The 20,845-nt window shown below is 46.0% G+C and overlaps 2 protein-coding genes across 7 annotated transcripts in view; one reads left to right on the top strand and one right to left on the bottom strand.

The window, feature by feature from the left end:
• The first annotated feature begins 1,426 nt into the window (after positions 1–1,426).
• Trim45 (tripartite motif containing 45) lies at positions 1,427–14,044 on the top strand. Of its 6 annotated transcripts, XM_027393796.2 has the most exons (8): positions 1,427–1,705; positions 2,484–2,531; positions 2,619–2,734; positions 4,157–4,890; positions 6,449–6,578; positions 7,164–7,278; positions 9,161–9,287; positions 10,296–10,580. In XM_027393796.2, exons 1-8 carry the CDS (start codon positions 1,616–1,618, stop codon positions 10,442–10,444), a joined length of 1,509 nt encoding a protein of 502 aa, XP_027249597.1. In that variant the 5' UTR covers positions 1,427–1,615; the 3' UTR covers positions 10,445–10,580. The 6 variants fall into 6 exon arrangements, with proteins under 6 accessions (XP_027249597.1, XP_027249596.1, XP_027249594.1 ...); XM_027393795.2 differs by having other exon boundaries at positions 2,484–2,734; XM_027393793.2 differs by lacking the exon at positions 1,427–1,705 and adding an exon at positions 13,501–14,044 and having other exon boundaries at positions 1,712–2,734; positions 10,296–10,471.
• Positions 14,045–15,549: 1,505 nt separating this feature from the next.
• Positions 15,550–20,845, bottom strand: part of Ttf2 (transcription termination factor 2) — a 31,670-nt gene continuing 26,374 nt past the window's right edge. The window contains exons 20-23 of the mRNA XM_027393790.2: positions 20,568–20,718; positions 19,452–19,534; positions 18,738–18,812; positions 15,550–16,864 (exon numbers count right to left, since the gene is read on the bottom strand). Coding sequence (XP_027249591.1) covers positions 16,720–16,864; positions 18,738–18,812; positions 19,452–19,534; positions 20,568–20,718 — 454 coding nt within the window. The 3' untranslated portion in view covers positions 15,550–16,719. The remainder of the gene's footprint in view (positions 16,865–18,737; positions 18,813–19,451; positions 19,535–20,567; positions 20,719–20,845) is intronic.

The raw sequence follows: 20,845 nt of genomic DNA, 5'->3' as shown, positions 1-20,845 counted from the left end.
AAGAATACATAGCAAAGCCAAGTCCATAGAGTTTTTGTGATGTGCTTCAGCATACTGGAGTGCAGCAGGATTCAGTTAGGGCAGTGCAGAGAACAAAAGGCTGGGAAATCTAGGTAAGGACCATTTTCATTTCTAAGACCTTTGAAGGCATCTTACATTGGGAAGTCACATGACTTTTATATAAAAGTGGCTTTTCAGTCATTTGCAGGTATTTTACTTATTGTAAAGTTAGAACCAGAGCTCAAGACCCTCACAAAAGAGACCAAACCAGACCATTTTGGGGTGGTGGTGGTGGTGGTGGTGGTGGTGGTGGTGGTGGTGTGTGTGTGTGTGTGTGTGTGTGTGTGTGTGTGTGTGTGTGTGTGTATTTGTCTGTGTTTACACACATGAGCTAGAGACAGAATACAGAACCTCATACATACTAAGGAAAGACTCATCAATAAGCTACATCTTCAACACAACACATTTTAGAAATAGCCAGATGATTTTTTAAGTTCATATTTCAAAGGTTGAGGCCCTTTCTACCTAGAGTCCATACTTCATTAAAGTGTAGGCTCCGACTGTATGAATACAGTATGACAACTCTAATAAAGAGGTCCCTGAAACAGCTGTCCATAGACAGAAATCAAATAAGGAAGGCTGTAGACAGGAAAACAGTGAGACAGACAGAGCTTAAGCTGCTGAAGAATGAGAACCGCAGTAGCTAAGGAGGCATGTTATTACCATTTTTGGAATTCAGAGATCAAGGTTTCAGACCCCACGTTTAGGAAGCAGCTTCCATATGAATGAATCTGAAACTCCTAGCAAAATTCTTCAAGGAGCAAAGAAACAATAATGCTCAGGATATCGAGTATGCCCATCTTCCTAACTAGTTGTCGGGCCTACAAAGGACTTGTCTCTCACTGACATCCTCCACTGTCCCATTGTGACCAGTCAAGAGCGCCCCTTGATTGTAAAAAGCAGCTACCAAATTTTCTCTGCTTGTTGTCGTCCCACACCCTCTTCCGTTACTATAGAATTCTGGTTGAGAAGTATCTAACTCTTAGGTCCTGTTCCGTCCCGCCTTGAGCCGGTGAATCAAAAGCTGCAAGCACCCCAGGAACTCATCTGAGCTCCAAGGGGCAGCCGTTCTAAACTTTTCGGTTAGGCTCCTAGAACCAGAGCCGGTGGTACCCTTACCCTGTGAAATACCAGAAACTAGCCAGCTGTGGGGGTTCTGGTACCCAGCATGCTAGACCTGAGGAATTCCAGGACAGAAAATGCTCAGAAGACCGAGAAAGGGACCTGGCAGGACTTCTCCCGCTTCGCGGAGGCCTCTGCTGACAAGAGGAGGCTGCCTACAAGTTCCAGCATGCTTCGGGCTACACCTCGTCCGACTGACAGTACCACGCACCAATGGGAGACCCCTATCAGAGTTTGGGGCGGATCCCATCCTGCGGCACTCAGAGAGGCCTTCGCAAAGGTCCTGAGGCCTCTCTGGTGTCCCCAGAGCTCATCTTCGTGAAATGGTGACGCCGACCACACTACGCCGCTCACTCCCAGACTCCTCCTCGCGGCCCTGCCTGCTGCCATCCCCTGGTCCCTCTCGTCCGGCCGCACGAATGGCCAGACGAGGATGTGGAACTTACTGAGCTTAGAGGATGGTAGCGGTGCCACTCTGGAGGCCGGCGCGCGTCGGAGCAGCGAGGCCCACTCCTCTCGGACGGTGATTGGACTCCTCGGAGCCTACCTGGGCTGGGATTGGTGCGAGGCGGGGCGACGGCTCTAGGGCCTTCTTAGCAGCCTAGGGAGGCAGCTGTACCGGGCGCCGCACCCTGGGAGAGCCGGAGGACCCTCTACCTCATCGCCCGGGGCGAGGGCGCGCTTGTCGCGTGGTTGGGGCGGGACCAGTGGGGGGGGGGAGGGATGGCCGTGGAAGACACGAAAAGCAGGGGGCAGGGTGGTTGTGGCAGGGCTAGCTGGGACTAGATCTAGAAGCGATTGCGAGGACGACTTGGGTGATTGAGGAGGGCGTGGACGTGTCTGGTATGGGATGCCTTGGAAAGGAGGGGCCCAGCCACAAATCCGGAGTAGATCTGTGGATGGTTCCTCAGAGGTACCCTCTTTCCCGTTGCCCTTTTATTTGGCAACACGAGAGCCCTCATGGTCTCTGTTCAAATTCTGGGAACTCTGTCTTTGGGTGAATTTAACCCGCATTATAGGACTACCCAGGGCCCTTTCTGATACTGGGTACAGACGTGGGGAAGATGTCAGAAAACAGGAAGCCGCTTCTGGGTTTCGTGCACAAAGTCCCCGATGCGAACGCATCTGGCAGCTCAGGCAAGACTCACTGCCCTTCGTGTCTGGGGCTTTTCAAAGCCCCCAGGCTCTTGCCTTGCTTGCACACGGTGTGCACCACATGTCTGGAAAAGCTGGAACCGTTCTCAGTAGTGGACATCCGAGGGGGTGACTCAGACACAAGCTCTGAGAGGTCAATATTCCAGGAACCCAAGTCACGAAGCTTGCAGCCACAGATTGGCATCCTCTGTCCGGTATGTGATGCTCAGGTGGACCTGCCCTTGGGTGGAGTGAAGGCTTTAACGATAGACCACCTGGCTATGAATGATGTGATGCTGCAGAGTCTGCGTGGGGAAGGCCAGGGCCTGGTGTGTGACCTGTGCAGCGACAGAGAAGTAGAGAAGAGGTGTCAGACCTGCAAAGCCAATCTCTGCCACTTCTGCTGCCAGGCTCATAGGTAAAGAGGGAATACCCCACCTGTTGTGGCTTAAGAGTGGAGTGCAAAGATATCAAGACATAAATCCCTGGTGGGCAGGTCAAAAGGAAGGCTTTCTCAGACACAGGCAGCAAAGAACCATACACCATGCAGTCACATGCAGCTGGCCTGATACCTGCAGTAATGAAAACATCACAGGTTTTAGTTTATAGAGCACAGTGGGTTTTCTTTCCATTACCAATTGTTGCACCTGGTGCTGGAGAGACAGGATTATTATGCTTTCACAGACCCTGCCCTTGATCTCATCTGGTCATTGTAACTTCTACAGAGAGACTGGCACTTACTTCACCCCTATTTATTAAAATGGAAACTCAGCAAAATCGTGAGATTAGCCAAGTTCCCATAGCTGGTAAGCATGTAAAAGGAATTGAATCCTTAATTCAGACATGCCTCTACTGTGCTCCTTTTCCTAAATGCATGCCACCTTCTCAGCATAGGTATTGGTTGAGTGGCTGTGCCTTTCCTCAGAGAGGTACCTGGAGAAGCAGGCTGGTAGATGCTAATTAGGGTGTTTTGTCTTTTATTACACTCAATGAAGTTTGTTAGATCATTTACACTTTGTCCCTCTTTCTCCTCCAACCCACTTTAGTGCATCAGAATACAAAACAAAACAACTAAACAAGGTTTTCAGATTAACCTAGAACAGTTTTGTTTTCTGGCCTTACCAACAGAACAGTTGCCATTGCTCCCTATTTTTAATTTGTGCGATCATCTCTATGACTGCCACATTGCCAGCTCGACAGCTGACCCATTTTCTCTGCAGTCACACTTGTACCAGAATTGGCATATACACTTGAAGTTGATGGGAATGTTACCAGGGACTTCTACAAACAGTCACTGCATTTTCCTAGGGATTTCCCTGAGTCCCCTAGGAGGCCGTAAGAAAGAGGAATTAAAGAGAATTTTGATTTTAGTGCCCATTGATTTCACTTACTACTAATGCTCATGACTCTTGAGGGAAATTCTGGCCTGCCAAAGTACATGATGTAGGTGCTGGTCAAAGGAATTGCTTTACTAAAATGTTAAACGTAAGACAGGAGATTGGTAGCTGGCTGCTTTCAAGGCTACATAGATCCATCTAGCAAGGTTTTATCACTCGGTGCTGGTCTTCACAATGCTTTAAACTACATTCTCAGAATGTAGTCTCAGCATTGCACCTTTGAAGTTGTATCCCAAGCCAAATCCAAGTATATGTGCAGTGTGTTCCAAACAACAGCCCTCAGGTAGGCCTGGGTCTCACTGTGTGGAAAAATAATCAAGCAGAGGATCTTGTTTGATATTAGAAGTTCTGAGGGATGTGACTTCAATCTATACGACTCCTAGAAGCTCTTTGCCAAACTGTCTCCCTCTAGAGTCATTCTCTCACTTCCTGCTTCTTCCCAGGCGGCAGAAGAAGACGATGTATCATAGCATGGTGGACCTGAAAGACCTGAAAGGCTACAGTCGGGTTGGAAAGCCCATCCTGTGTCCTACTCACCCTGCAGAGGAGCTGAGGCTATTCTGTGAACTCTGTGACCAGCCGGTGTGTCGGGACTGTGTAGTTGGAGAACACCGAGAGCACCCCTATGACTTCACCAGCAACGTCATCCACAAGCATGGAGATTCCGTGAGGGAGCTCCTCAGAGGCACCCAGCCCCACGTGGAGGCCCTGGAAGAAGCCCTGGCACAGATCAAAACCATGAACAGTGGCCTCCAGGAGCGAGTGGAGGCAGTGGCGGCTGATGTCCGAACATTCTCTGAGGGCTACATCAAAGCCATTGAGGAGCATCGGGACAAGCTGCTACAGCAGCTGGATACCATACGGGTCCAGAAGGAAAATTCTTTGCAGCTGCAGAAAGCACAGCTGGAACAGCTGCTGGCAGATATGCGGACTGGAGTGGAGTTCACTGAGCACCTGCTGACCAGCGGCTCGGACTTAGAAATCCTCATCACCAAGGGAGTGGTGGTAGAACGGCTCCAGAAGCTGAACAAAGTTGAATACAGCTCCCGTCCCGGAGTGAACGATAAGATCTGCTTCTCTCCTAGGGAGAAGGCAGGCCAGTGCCGAGGCTATGAAGTGTACGGGACCATTAACACCAAAGAAGTTGATCCAGCTAAATGTGTCCTTCAGGGAGAAGGTAGGGAAGCATTTCCCACTGGCACTGAGAGGATCATGCACAATATTTAGAGGCTTGTGAACTGTGGCTTGCTGTCTGAGGGGGTATCTCAGTCTGCAGTGTTTGCTTACCTTGCACAAAGCCTGGGTTTGGTTGCCAGCACCACATAAAACTGAACATGGCCACACATGTCTGTAATCCCAGCATTCAGCAGGTGGAGGAAGGAGGGTAAAGAGTTTGAGGACTTCTTTGGGTGCATAACAAGTTTGAGGCCTGCCAAGCTATATGAGACCACATGTCAAAAAGAAAAAAGTAATGAGGCTTGTTCAGCTAGGACTACTCTACTTTTGACCACTGACCTAGGGGAGAGGCACACTGATTTGAAAGGCAGCAACTCCTTGCCTGGCTCTTCATTCTCCCTTGGTCTGGGCAGGCCACAGTTAATACTGGAGTGAGGCTTAAGCCTGTTCCATCTCAGAAGAGCAAGGCTCCCAAGACTTTTAAGGACCATCCTTTGGTGTGATAGAGCCTGGTCACCCCCACAGAGACAACAGCACTGACTAGAACAAGGCCAAATCTGCCTATGCAGACACTCGTGGTAGCTCCTAGTGCTTAGGTAGCTATGTTGAGAGTTACAGAGCAAGGAGGAAGAAAAAAATTACGGCTTCCTTTCTTCCCTACCATTTTGGGTCACGCAAACTTTATAACATTGGTATGTCAAAGGACTTGTAGGGTGAGGTCTTTTGTTTGTTTGAGACAGGGTCTCACTGGGTAGCTCTGGCTCACCTGGAACTATGTGGAGCAGTCTGGTCTCAAACTCACAGAAATCCACCTGCCTCTGGGTTTAAAGGGTTGCATCACCAGGCCCAGCTATAAATGGTTCCTTCATACCAGTGTTCTGTTGCTAAAGGAAACATGTTATTCAGACATATTTCACAGATCAATCCTGATGGGAAATTTGTATTCAAGAGTTGCCTTCAGTTTAGCAAGGAATTTCTAAGTCTTTGGAAGTCACAGATTACTGAGAATGATCTTTTGCAGAAATACCACTAAGTAGGAGAGTTTGCTTCATAAGCCTCTCCTCCGTGTCTGCTAGTTCACAACCTGGGGCTGAGAAACCTGGTTTCCTCTGCATGCTGCCCTCCGGGCTGTAGCCAGTGGGTAGTCCTCAGCACTTTGGCATAGCTTCTGAGTTGCAGGGGCTTTCAGAACAAGGATGCAGCAAGCTGAACTGCACTATCGACTTCCTATTCTAGTAGGATCCAGGGCTTGCAGAAGGTAGTCTTGAGGATACCAGCCCATAGGTCTAACAGCTTTCTTTGGATACCTAGATTAATCCTGAGTATTTGCAGAGTTTCTTTAGGGCTGAATTTAAGATGCAGAATCCCATGTAACCCAAGAGCAGCTGCTGCTGAACCATATACCCAGACCTCCAGGAAGGGTACCCAAGCAGTATGGCCTAGAAGGCAAGAGGGAGCAGGGTAGTTCAAATAACTGGGAAGCACAATGTTTGTTGGTCTGACTGGGGGCAATGGCATCTCTGTTTGCCTGAAGAGTGAGTGATGTTTGTCTTTTGCAGATCTCCAGAGAGCACGAGAGAAACAGACAACCTCATTTACCCTGCTTTGTAAGGATGCCTCAGGAGAGAGCTTGGGCAGGGGAGGCGAGGACGTCCAGGTGGCAGTTGTCCCCAAAGATAAGAAAGACAGGTGTGTGTTGTTAAACTTATCATATGTAGAAGGCAGTGAGGAAAAAACCAGGGCCTTGGAGTTACTGGAGATATAACTAGACTCCTTCATTGTATGGTTCCATAATGCCATGAGAAAATGATTCCACACAAGTAACTGAATGTGTCCCCTGTGTAGGTTTCATGGCTTAGCTTCAGTTTTCTCTCTCAATATAGTCGCCTGCTGCCTCCAGATTGTCCTCATTCCAAACTTTGGAATAGACAGATTTTTTTTTTTTTTTTGGATATGTGACAGGATTGTACCATTTTAAAGACTTATCCTATTTTCCTATTAAGTTGCCCCAGGATTGTGTTTATATTTTTCCCTTTGCAATTGTCATATGGAGAAGAAGGGGCCACAGAGCAGGGAGTACAACAGAGACCTGCAAAAAATAGCTCAGGAATATCCTTCAGGTTCTCGGGATACTGAACGAAAGTAGAACTTGAGGAGCATTTATAATTCATATTAAATGTAATGAATGTAATACCACAGACTCTGGCCTCAGGTGGGCACAGCTGGAGCAGGCTCACGAGATGGCCTTTTGAACTCTTTACTTCTTTTATCCAGCCCAATCAGAACAGTAGTCCAGGACAACAAGGATGGATCATACCATGTTTCCTTCACCCCCAAGGAAGCTGGAGTCTACATTGTGTGGGTCTGCATCAGAGAGCAGCACGTGCAGGTGAGGAGAGCCCCACACTTGCCATCAGCTCAGGATCTCTCCTAGGACCAGCTGTTTAAGAGATGGAATAAACTGTCCTTTATTCATCATCGTGGACTCTTGTTCTGCGACTCTTGTTCCTACTAGAGGGTGCTCATGGCCCTAACACTGCTGCCTATTTCACCCATGGCAGTTACACTGCACTTTATTCTCTTCCTGGTTAGTTTGTGGGGATTCTTACTCGGGGAAAGATGTCTTGACCACAGGGGAGTCCCTTAGCAGACAAGCACAATGCATTCGATGGTTTTCAACCTTTCCCGCTGTGAGTGGGCCACAGTTGGCAGGGTTACAGCTCCTCCTGTTGTCTGCCCAGTCATTTATCTGCCTGTCAGCACATAGAACATATGTGTACCTGTACCATGGTTCCCGTCTCCCCACAAGTAAGTGTAACACTTCTTGGTTTAGGAAGTTTTAAAATCTCTGCTGACATTGGAGCAATCGGTCCCTCAGCCAGAAGGCAACGCTGATGGCCATAGACACCATTGTGGTCATGTTAATCATGTGACCTATGCACTAGGAAGACTCATTTGGTGCCATTACTGCTGATCTAATCGAAGTATGTCAGGATGGGCTGGATGTGTTTGTATTCTTTACTTCCATTTTCTTCAAATCCTACTCAGACAGATCAGTCTTGTCCCAATAGTCAGTAGCTCTGTAACCAAAATTGGAATTTGAACCTATTACTTTAATTTCAGGTTGTTTTGTTTCATTTTGTTGTTGTATGAGATAGCAGACAGAGTATTATTATAGTCTGTAAACTGGCCTACAATTCACTTTGTAGCCAGGCTGGCCTTGAACTCTTGATCCTCTTGCCCTGACCCCCTAAGTACAGGAATTACAGGATGTGCTGATCATATTTGCTTCCAGGTTCTTTAAAAAAAAAAAAAAAAAAAAAAAAAAAAAGTGTTTGCAAGCTTTCTGTTACTATGCAAATACCAGAGCTATAAACTTAAAAGAGAGAAAGGTTTATTTTGGCTTATAATTTCAGAGGTTCAGTGTGTGGAGGGAGACTTAACATTGGGAAGTCTTCTAGGGTACAGGCTTTCTCTTTGTCTTTGCCAGACAATGTGGCTCTTACATAGGGACAGGAAAACTACAATCATTAATAAGCATTTGTGTTTAATGTGGGAAATAAATGAAAATACAAGTTATCCTTGAAGAAAAAGCGGATAGTTACTAACTTGAGACTCATTAGCCACACATACTAAACCTTTCTCTCTTCCATGTATCCTCACAGTCCACCAATAAGAGGACAGATAGACAGTTGTGGTGTCCAGGGTCTAGAGGTGGGAGGAAAGGTGTGATCTGTGAGGAGAGACACGTGACCGAGAAGCTGCAAAAAACACTGCACTGTGTCCTAGTTTGTGGTTGTGGCAGCCATGTAACTATCCATGAGAAGCCTCAAAAATTGACAGTGAGACTCCTCAAGACTAAAGTCAATCACACAAAAGCCTGAGACAAAATGATTGTGTATGGAGTGGGTTACACTCCTTTATTCAAGGCTCGAGAGAGGCAGAAGCCATAGAGCTTGAGCCAACCCCGAGCTAATTCAGATGTCACTGAAAATGAAGCTGAACCTATGGAACGGTCTTCAGTGCCCACAGGCTCAGTAGCTACATGAACTGTCAGTGCCCTGGTGAAATGTGGTGACTCTGGTGCATGGCAGACATCTGAGTCAAGTCTCACTGCACTTACATTTGCCCCATCCTTACCAAGACCTGTTTCTGTGCTACATCCTGTCCCTCCTGTGACTTAGCCTGCTTATCACGCACTGATACTCAGCACTCCCCTCCCCCATTGATAGCTGAGCTGCCATTCTTTGCTCTTGGCCTGAACCCTTCAGGGCTCACCGTTCACTGTGACCGTGAGAAGAAAGCATCGCTCACATCCAGGGGTGTTTCATTGCTGTACCTTCTGCTCCAGCGGAGGCCAGAAAACTGCACGCTGTGCCTGCGGTGGCACCATGCCAGGTAAGGATGGTCGGTGCCCTCACACCTGCTAGCCTGTGCAGCAGCAAGGATCCTGCCCGTCTCTGCCTCACAGCTACTGGGTAGGGTGTTTTGACCAAGGCTGTACTTCTAGAATCCCACCCTCATGTGTGGAGGCAGGACAAGGAGCTTGTACAGTAAGCCTCTTGCTCTGAATTGAAATGACAGGCTTCAAGGTTCTGAGTTCTTGATACAGTTCACTGGTCCATGGGCCTTGTGACCAGTCCACAGGCCTCCTGCTTCTCTGTGGGATGCTCAGATTCAGTCTGCACCCATTCTAGCTGTCTGAGCACTGTGAAATGCAGACCCACCCCAAATATGGAGAAATCTCAGATGGGGTGGGTCAGGGGAGTGGTGATTGATCAACATCTGACTCTCAGGGAAGGCAGGATATCCATGCAAGAAATCCAAATATATTTTTAAAAAGTTATTCTATCATGGGGTTCAGGAGATGCAAACATGTGCATCTTCCAGAAGACCCAAGTTCAATTCCTAGTACCCACAACTGTTTATAACTCCAAGGGATTTGATGCTTTCTTCTGGCCTCTGTGGGTACCAGGCACACACATGGTACACAGACATTCCCACAGTCAAAACACTCATATACATAAAATAAAAAAATTCCATCATGTCTTTAATGGTGGCCCACAAAATAAACTTCTGTACCCTCCTATGCAATTAATGCAGGATCTGTCTCCTTTTCTACTAGTCTACCTTTGTTTTTCATGTTATTCATGGCATATAGGTAAGATCCAAACCAGTTCATGTAACTGTTAAAATGCAAACTAGATCATCTTCAGGTTGCACGTTGCACAGTTTTGAGAGCCTGGTCTGGCTATGATGCCTCAATAGTTCTGGTTAGAGTGGAGTGAAATGGTTAGTTCCTTCAGAGAAATTTTCACTGCTTAAGTCTGAATGTTGCCAGGTTTAATTTGTAAAGCAAGAGCTGGGCTCTGTTTTCAGTTGTCTCCTTCCCTTTGTATTATGCAGGTGGGTACCTTGGCTGTGGCCATGGACACAAAGGACACCCAGGTCGTCCACACTGGTCTTGCTGTGGGAAGTTTATTGAGAAATCTGACTGCACTTACACAGGTGGGCAGAGTGCACCGAGGAGTCTGCTTAGGACCGTGGCTCTCTGATGGCTTCCTTGGTACAAGTTCAGCCAGGTAAACATGAAGCCAGCATGACTTATGATGTGCAGAGGACCTAAGAGCTTGAGTAGTTAGTTCCAAAGAAACTGACGGAATTAAAGACAAAGTGCTTTCTCTAACTTCAGAGTTCAAGTGCTTTTTTGTGTATGTGAGCTGCTCACCTATACTATGGCTGAGTGTGGGCCACCACTGCACCACTCTTCAAGGCAGGCTGATGGGTCTACTCTGTGGAGGCTCTTTTCTGTTTCATACAGGCATCGAAGTGTTTATGCCATGGGAACATAAAGATCATGGAGCAGAGAGAACATTATATCCTTACTTTCCATTGTATTACAACTCTTCAGTTTATTCCTAGAATTTAAGTGCTTCTCTGAGAATGAAAACCCTTTGTCCCATTCAGTTTTTGTAAGTATACTTTCAGTGCTTTCTCTAGTACGTGGTTTATGACAATTATAGTGATTTTGTTGTTTAGCTGAGAGCCTGGGTTGTGACTCATCTGTGTGGCACACAGATAGGCAGTTAACAAGGAGGAACAGTGTGGAAAGATCTCGCCCATCTGTTGCAGTTCTTCTTACAGCAGATGGTGGAGAGCCCTCCAACCTCACAGCTCTCACATAATAGAGGGGTTTTACTATCTTTATATCCAGCAACAGCTGGAAACATTGATTCTGCATGGTACCCCTAGTGGCTACAGGATTCTGGGAAAAAGACTTAGCATTGCCTCAGCCCTGCCAAATCTTCCCTGCATATACTTTGTGTGTTCTGGGACCCTTGGTTTCTTATATAGCAATAAACTCAGCATATAATAAATGTAACTGAAATTTGCATTATAAGATTTCTTAGGAAGTGACCCACTTAGTTGACAGCTGTCAGGTCACCACAGAATAATTTCCTTCTTGGAGCTGCTACATTGTAGCTATAGATATTAAGATACTAAGTTTCTTCCTTTTCTGGAAACATTCCCCTTTAGTCCCATTCTGTAAGCAAAATCTGATGTTCCCAGAAGACATGGCTGCCCAGTACCCTCAAGTTGGTTGTTGATAGTTCTTCATTCTTTATATTTCTGTCCCTAGAGTCATTTGTCTCTTGAGCTTACCATGGTTCCCAGCCAGCAGTGGCTTTTGCCCCACCCCAACCTCCCTGAGGAATGTCTGGCAGAATCTTGGGGATACAGGGCCTAGTATCTTCTAATGGGATTACTGGTCAGACTTTGACAGTGCCTAGGATAGCTTTCTGCAGCAAATGGAACATGTTGTGCCTCCCAGAAGTGTCATCTTCATGTTTGATGAGGCATCAGTCCTGCATTCTGCTCAACTTATCCTTTTTGGTCTCCTCTGCTCATCCTTGCAGTTTCCTGTTCTCTGTACACTCAGGAGAGCTGAAACACAGCTCTTCCATTTTGTTCCTGTTCCCAAGAGCTCATCCTGTCACTTAAATACCATTTATACACAGTGACTGCCAAGTTCCCCTCCAGGTCTACTCTCTAGACAATTATGTCCAGTGGTTTACACCACATCTCCCCTTGTGTATACAGTAAGTACCTCAAATTAAAGTGACTTCCACTGTCCAGTTCTCGCTGCCTGCCATCACCAAACTACTTCTCCTTTGTCCTCTCCTGCACTTTAGAAGCACAACTCTGTCCTCAGGTTGGGGGGCGCCTTGGAAGCATCCTGAGTGTCACACACCATATCCAAACCACAGGGCACTCCCGTCAGCCTTACCTTCACTCATAAGACTACTTACTCTCTGCATCCACTGCTGCTACCCTGGTCTGAGATGCCAAGACTTCCCACCTAAAAGGCTTCTCATTGTCTTCTGGCCAGCCTGCTTCTGCCTCCCCCCCCACCCCCTTTACACTATATCCCCCAGTAGACAGCCTTTCAGAATGTCACATCGTTCTGCTCAGTACCCTCCAGCAGCCTCTCACCTTACTCAGAACAAAGCACACATGCTACACATTACCATGGATGACCAGCATGTTCTGACCCATGTTCTCTTCCTACACAGCACCTGCTGTCCTCTGTCCACGCCGGGTATTCTCAGACTCAGTCGGTCTTCTCTTGGAGGCTTTACCATCACTCGCCTTCTGTCTGACATGCCCTTCTCAGATTCATGCTTCATGATTCACTCTGATTTCTGCACCAGTGTCAACTACCATCCTATTAGTGAGCTAACTACCCTGTATAAAATGACAGTATCCTACCCAGGAGAAGGCAGCACCCTGCATGGCTTCATCATCATCTGCCATATATATCTGCTGGATACCGAAACCTTGAGCTCCCTGAGGGCAGGAACTTGACAGTAACTGTATTATCCCCATGTAGGGCAGATTTTGGCTCATAGTAGAGACAATAGCATGTTGTTTTCCATTTGGCTCTGCTTAGTATGTTTTCATGAATTAACCAAATATCACTTGGGAAAATGTTTTAACTTTCTATCAAACTTGTTGGATAAAGTATGTGCACCCAAGGGACCAGCCTTGAATTTTCCAATTACCTCAGACATCTAGGGAGTCTGCTGCCATGAAGTCTCTCAGATTACATCATCTTTCCCAGGTGTCTTCATGAGTCAGCGCAGCCCATTACATCAAAGCTCATGAGTCTCGCTTGGAAAGGCTGTTAACAACTGGACCACTTTCTATAGGTGAAGCTGTATCACCACAGAAAACTTTGATTTCTGTAGGACATCTAGGTTCTGGCTAATACCTAAGTCACTAAGCAATAATAACAATTCTGTTATTGGAAGCCTCTAGGGATGTCAGGAGGGGTGGCTCTTTCTTGGCTTGTATGAAAATAGGGTCTTAGCTCAGTGTATTCCAACTGCTCTAGCAGCTAAAGATCCATGGAAAGTCAGAGTGATCTGAAAAACCCCAAACCCCATGGCAAGGAAAAAGGAATTGGAGGCTCTAGAGACTGTCCTAGGATAGTGTGTTTCAGAACTTTGAGCTAGGCATACTGAAACATCAAGATGCAGCCCTATGATGTAAGTGATGCGGCTGGTGTTACAGCCGAGGAAAAAGGCCTTCCTCTGGGATACTTTAACAGGGTAAACACGGCTGTCTTGGAATACAAACACCCATATATCTGCCAGTGCACCATCCTCTAACCTCCCTGCAATCACCGTTCAACATTACTCCAGAGGATGTGTACCTGTGTCTGTCAAGTGTGGCTGGATGAAGAGAATGCCAATTAGAAGCAGAACAGAGGAAGAGGCATCCCACTGTGTGTCAGCTCCTACATTATTGAGAAGGCATTCCTTCATCACTTCCTCAAAACTCTTACAGGTCCATTTCTGTGATGATTCATTTCAGCTACAAGGTCCTCTATCACAGCTCTTGCTACCAGGTGACAGTATTAATGCTCATCTCCCCTACTGGATACACAGACATCACTAGCATCTCACTTTGGTGGGAACACTTACTTAACTCAGACACAACTGGGAAGCTTTGCCGGCTTGCCATCACGACAGGAAAAATGAAGGGAAGTCTTTAAGATACCAGAAGTCTACCTTAGAGGCATTTGTCAATGGGCCTTGAATATAGCTTAGAATCTCTGTATTCTCCAAATAAAGATTTAAATTTGAATGCTAGGACTCTGTCCCAACAGTGCTTAAAGTAGACATTCAACATTCAGTGTTCACTTCACAGGCAGACATCACTGATCTGCCTGGCAAAAGATGGTCAACCATGTGTCCCCAGGGTAGTATGTGATATATGCCAATTCATACACCATATAGACTGAAGGCTGCAATGGCCAAGGGACCTGGAACTGTGGCAAGTACTCAGCTAATGGCTGTCAGACTTGGACATGCTTGCTAAGGGTCATTCCTTCTCAGGCATCTCTATCATTACTTTGATCCTATAACTTCAAAATGGGAATCTTACTGTAGCCATGAAGTTCTGAAAACAAGGTCCACCTTACAAATAAAGAGACCAAGCATAAGCTTTTAAAACTAATTAACTAGCTGTGCATCTAGCTAAAGTGAGGCCAGAATCAGAACTCAGTGGAAGTTCCAGGGTTATTTCATCTCACCAATGCCCATTTTTAGTCTCCTGCCACACTGACTGGTGAGCGTAGGGTTCATGCCTTTACCCAACTAGAGGAAACAGTTCTTTCTAGGAAAGTGTCGTTTTGTTTTCTTAGAAGTTAGCAGTGTTTTGAAAACTAATTTCCTGATGAGAAAGTCTCACATTGTCTATCAGTCAGCACACTGACAAGCCCAAATCTCATCGACTTAAAAGGGTCTCTCCATCACAACATAGTACATGTAGTAAGGTGGGTGAAAGACACACATCCAATGAAGACCTAGTTCCCTGTCACTCCAAGACCAAGTCTGACAAGGCCATCTATTAATTCAAAACCCCTGCTCTTTCTGCCTCCTCCATGACAATTCTTCTACAGATAGTAGGCACCACTAAAACATTCTAGACATGACAGACCGTCTCACACACACACACACACACACACACACACACACACACACACACACACACACACACACACACACACACACACACACACACACACATACCACACACATAGTAGCTGTGACTTATGCATAAGATCAAGCCAGATAGGTTCCAGGATGGATGGAGGAAGGCTTTAAATTCCCAAGCCACAGCTTAAGATCTGTAGGTACCTGATGGCTGCTGGGGGAGGGGCACTGTCAGTTTGCTTCAGGGATATATAGCCTCTGTTGACTGTCAATGCTCCAGGACATGCCCTGTGCACATACTGTCAGCACTGAGTAGACTCAATGGGTTTAAAGAGAGTACATGATGCTGGGAGAGCAAAGTGGTGGTGGAGAATATGGTACGAAATTCTTAATTTTTTTTAAAGGAAAAAAAGAGAACCCCTGATCTAGTGGTATTTACCCTTCCTATGCCCACAACATCCTTCCTTCAGTTCCTATTTCGATCAGGATGTCAGAAACAATAAGAAGAAACACTGGGAAAGTTGCACAGGATAGCCTATTTCCTTACATTACTTCTCTCCACGGTCTCCCAGCTACAACTCAGTAATGTGGACCCTACCTGCAGCAGGTGGTCTCTGGATGCTCCGAGGAAAAGAAGATGGAGTTTGGGGAACATGGCATTACCTCTGTGACACTGTCCAACACATTTATTAAGACTATACCAATGATAACACAACGTGACACATGGTATAAACTAAATGACACAACAGTATTAAATGCTACTGGTAACTAAAATTGACATCAACATTAAATAATACAAATACTACATGATAGAAATACTGTGATACCAAATAGTACAGATACTAAATGATACAGTGCTGAAACTGAGTAACACAGTCACACTGATGTTGATATACTTTTAAATGAAACAATGATGCACAGGCTAAATGACAGATGATAGATGATACCATGATAAATACGCAACATCTGTTTATATGCAAAATATCTTGACCCTAAGCCTGAGGAACTGTCTAGATTCATCCAGCCACATAGGAATGGCTGGTTGCAGGATCTTCCGTCTTCTCAGCTTACAAAGAGCAGCCTGCCAGCAAGTAGACAGGGCAGAGCCTACACAGAAAAGGTAATTAAGACCAGGTCTCCCATCAGCCAACGTGGCAAAACAGGGCTTTGTGGCTGTTTGACAGACAGGGTCTCACCGTGTAATTAAGGCTGCCAAAGAACTCGATATGTTACACAGGCTAACCTCAGACTCAAGATCCCCTTGGCATTGCCTCCAAAGTGCTGGGATTATAAGCATTTGTCACCATGCTTGTAATGACTCATTGGGTTTCACCAAAGCATTTGTACAATTCTTCCAGATTTATCTTCCCAGACCATCTAACTTCTAAGACTTTGTCTCACTCTGTAGGCCAGGCTGGCCTGGAATTTACTCTGTAGCATAAGCTGGCCTCTAACTCACAATCCTGCCTCGGCCTCTCCAGGCTGGGATTATCATTATAGACTATGACTGGCTTCCAAAGCACTTCTGTGCTTCTGAGAGTCTCTAACTCAGGCCAGGCTGGAACTCTCCATCCTCTTGCTTTGTAAGTGCTGGGATTGTAGGTGCACACCAACATGCCAGGCTCAATCTGAAATAACCAACTGGTATTGATGGCATCAAACAAGCGGAGTGATACACATGTTAAACTAAACAGTTTGTTAACATGGTGACCCACCCTCAATTCTTGGAAGAGGAATATGCCCCAGTTTAAGTAAGATGACATCTAAGGCTCTAAGATCATGGAAAGATCTACTCCAGACCCTACTGCACACAGCACTGTCAGAGGAAGCTAGATGCCAAAGAGGACCTTGAGGTCAGCCAGTGTGAGCTTGGTAACAGATCCTCCAGACCCTGAAAGGACCTGTTTGGCCAAGTCTTTCTTTTTTTCTTGGAGCTGTAAGATCTTCTCTTCCACTGTCCCCTCACAGACGAACCTAGAGCAAATGATAACATAACGTCAGTGCCCAAGCGGCTTATTGAAGCACACATTTGAAGTTCCCTCGACTTCAGTTCTAAAGGAAATGTCTCCCTGGCATTAGATGAGAGCAGAGAATCCACACAACTCTGACAAAATACATCTGTTTAAAGTGATGCGCCTCAGGCTTTCTGAAGTGAGGGCACAAAAGGCAATCTGTGTAGGGCTCCATCAGAGTTAACTCTTAATTCAAGGTACACAGGGTGATCAGGTGTTTGCTAGATGAGATGGTGGAGTAGGCACAGCATCCCAGGGAATGAGAACTTGTGTAAACTGTGGCTGAGCTTTAGAACATGGTATGTTTAATTAAAGAGCATACTGTCCAATCAAGTCTACTGGTAGCAAAAGTTAAGGAGCTGTGGGCCAGATTCTCAGTGGTTATCCCCACTACATGGAGACCCTGAGAGTAAATCTACAGGAAGTGAGCCATTGAAGAAGGTATGCCATGTCCCAACAGAATGATCAATCAGAAAGAGCCCTCTGCTGGCAAGGCAGGACAGGCATCAGCAGAGCTGTATAGGGAGCTGGCAGTGGGGATAGGAAGAAATGGGTGGTTAGCAGCTCAGAAAATACAACTGAAAGCCTGGGCATGAAAGAGGGAGAGGAGTCTAGTTTCTGGCTGTACAGCTAGATAAGCCAGTACTATCCACACAGATATCACACACCTATGTACTGAGGCAGTAGGAAAGCAAAACTTTCAGACTGATGTTTTCACCCTGGAGGGTGTAATTATACTTGGCACATTCAGGTATTCAGTAAGCATTCATTCTGTTATCTGAAGGCAAAGCGGATGAATGGAGATGGATAAGTACTGCATACTTAGGTTTAGATGTTTAACAGGGATCCGGATATCCAGATTGGAAGTTTAGGAGAAAGGAATTAAAAATACAGATTTTTTTTTTAACTTAGTAGAGTGATATAATTAAAGGAGAATATGAAATGAGCAGAGAAGAGAGCTAAAGACAGGAAAACTAATTATCACTGCATGTGGCAAATTCTGGATGTCACCGGTGACCCTCAAACAGGGACAGCTTCTATGAAATGGGTGGAAGCACTCAGCAAGACTGAGGAAAGGATGGAAGTAAGCAGTACTGACTGTGACTTCTAAACTCTTCACTAGACCCTGTCAGGCAAAGGAAGCAAAACCAAGGGCCATAGGAAGAGTGGACTGTAACACCGAGGCACGTTCTGATGTTCCTAAAGCCATGCAGGCCCCAAAGAGGAGCATACTGCAAAGTAACAGGCTGTGCTCTTCAAAGGCAATGTCACAATCAGAGAAGAGCCCTGGCAGATTGAAGGATACACAGTCATGACAACCAAACGCTACTCGGGATGTGGGATCTCCTTCTGCTGTGAAGGACAGCATTGGGAGATAGGAACCCAAATATGTGTTGATCAGGCTTGGTATTATGCTGATGGTAACGTTCTAATGTTGATCACTTCACACACACACACACACACACACACACACACACACACACACACACACACACACACACACACAGGAACTTTCTGGTAATTTCCTTACAACTTTTCTGTATGGCCGAGACTATGTCATACCAGAAGTTAAAAAAAAGGGGGGTGGGGTGGGGAGTGGGCAGAGAGCAAGCCCTTCACAGCTGCCTCCTTGGTGAGCTTTGGCTTATTACCATACCCGCTCACTTTTTGGCCATGACCAAAAGGTTACCTCAGATTGCTTCTTCCTTTCCTGACCATGCCCCTGAGGTATGCCTATAAAACACAATTAGTGCACTTCCTAGTATATGAAAAGACTCCCCAGAGAAGGCTTTCACATAGGAAGATGCTAAAAAGGGCCTGGCACCTCTGCTTACCTGTGTACAACGACATCTTTCTCCTGTCCTACTCTGTAAATCCGGTCACAAGCTTGGTCTTCAAGTGAGGGGTTCCTGTTAGAGAGATGTAACTCAGAAACTCCAACATCATACACAGGGCTGACAAAACACTGTCTAATGCCAAGTCCAGACCACAGTTCACTTTTGTATGCTTCTTTTGCTAAAAATAGTCAATACATTTTCAAAGGGGTTTAAGAAAAATAGCATTCTAGAGACATCAAACTGAGCAGTGTAGCTCTTAGACATGAGAAAACCTGTGCTCTTCTTTTGTTTGTTTTTTCGAGACAGGGTTTCTCTGTGTAGTCCTGGCTGTCCTGGAACTTGCTCTGTAGACCAGGCTGGCCTCGAACTCAAGAGATCCACCTGTCTCTGCCTCCTAAGTACTGGGACTAAAGGCATGTGCCACCACTCCCAGCTTCTTTTTCTTTTCCTGTGTTCCTCATTTTTATGGGGAAAAAGATGTTAGATTTTTTTTCTTTTTAAAGTTGGTGAACAATAAAATTCACAAACTACTTCAAGTAGCCATGAAATGCTCACACAGCAGTGCTGGAATGTCAGCCAGCCTTACAGGCCACTCAGATGGGCTGTACAGATGTCTTCACGACTCCCTTAAAGGGCACACAACCTAAGGTCAGACCCTGCTGCCCTCTACCCCCTGCTCTCCATGACATGCTAAAGGGAAGCGCTGGTTACCAGTGCATGTCCAGAAGGAAAAGGTGGTTCCCTCCAGTCAGATTGAGTCCAACACCGCCAGCCAAGAGGGAGATTAGCATAACCTACAGAAGGAAACATTCTATTAACTTTTGCACACTTGGTCTCATAATCATCTGCCATGGGTTGGGTCTTCAGTGGCCCAAAAGCCATGATGGTCTCCATCATGATGCTAGTTCAGAGGCAGTGGAACTTTATGGAGTCGGTGCTATTGATCATCAAGTCATTGGGAAATTCCTTTGAAGGTATAATGAGACCTTGGCCCTTGACTCTTTCTCTGTCTTCTTTACTTCCTTGCCATGAGATGTGTGGCTGTTTCCCTCCACACACTCTTGCCATGCTATGTTCCCTAATCAGAAGCCCAAAAGCATCAGGGCTCACAGACCACACTACTGAAACCTCCAAAAACACAAGCCAAAAGCAGCCCCTTAGCTTTACACCAGGTGTTTGTACAGAAAGAGCTGACCAACATTATTCCACCTCTCATTCAAGGTCAAAACACAAGAAACATGTTCCTTTCACATTCCCCCAGTATAATGTTCTGAAGATTAAGATGCCATTTCTCATACCTCATTTTTGAAAAAATCCTCACATCCCATAAAGGGTCAACCTCAAAAAGCAGTCAGCCAAAACATACAGCCACTGTACTTCAGATCCTTGGTGGTCAACTTTGCATTGGCCAAATTACGACTAGTCTTAAGACCATGTCCATCACAGCTCCATCATCTTCCTTCCTTCCTTCCTTCCTTCCTTCCTTCCTTCCTTCCTTCCTTCCTTCCTTTCAACTAGAGCTTCCCGAGTCCTTGCTATCACACGACCCTGTTCTCCTGTGGCTCAGTGAAAAGCCCACAGACGCTCCACAGCTTCCTCCTCTACAGAGATCCCTGGATCCTAAGCAGATCTGCTGACTCTTCACTTTGGTCCTTGTAAGTTACTTGTGCACTTCAGTAAGGATCCCAAAGAAATGTCTAGTAAATTATAAACATTTGGAAGGATCAAGACTGAATACTTTCTAAGTTGAGTTGCTACATTATGCCGTTTTATAACTAAAAACAATTTGCTCCTCACTTAAACCGGCCTGCTGTGCCTAGCTCATACCTGAGGCCCCCGGGAGTGGTTAAATGCCTCCACCAAATCCATTCTCTGTTTGGGATTGACAGAGCCATCAATGGTGGAGTAAGTCAGTCCGTGCTTCTTGAGGTGCAGTGCTACCACTTGCAGCATGCTGGTCCACTGAGAGACAATGACACTAGAGAGGAGAGAACAAAAACCATCAAAGACTACATAGTCTCCTCTGCAGGTTGTAACACCCCCAGTTTCAAGATTAGTTTCAAAATGCACACAAGGAGAATCTGTTACCTAAAGGACAAGGTCAC

Source organism: Cricetulus griseus (genome assembly GCF_003668045.3).
Source record: "Cricetulus griseus strain 17A/GY chromosome 1 unlocalized genomic scaffold, alternate assembly CriGri-PICRH-1.0 chr1_0, whole genome shotgun sequence".
NCBI lineage: Eukaryota > Metazoa > Chordata > Mammalia > Rodentia > Cricetidae > Cricetulus > Cricetulus griseus.
The sequence above is the reverse complement of the archived record's forward strand: the minus strand, read 5'-3'. Positions and strand labels throughout refer to the sequence as shown.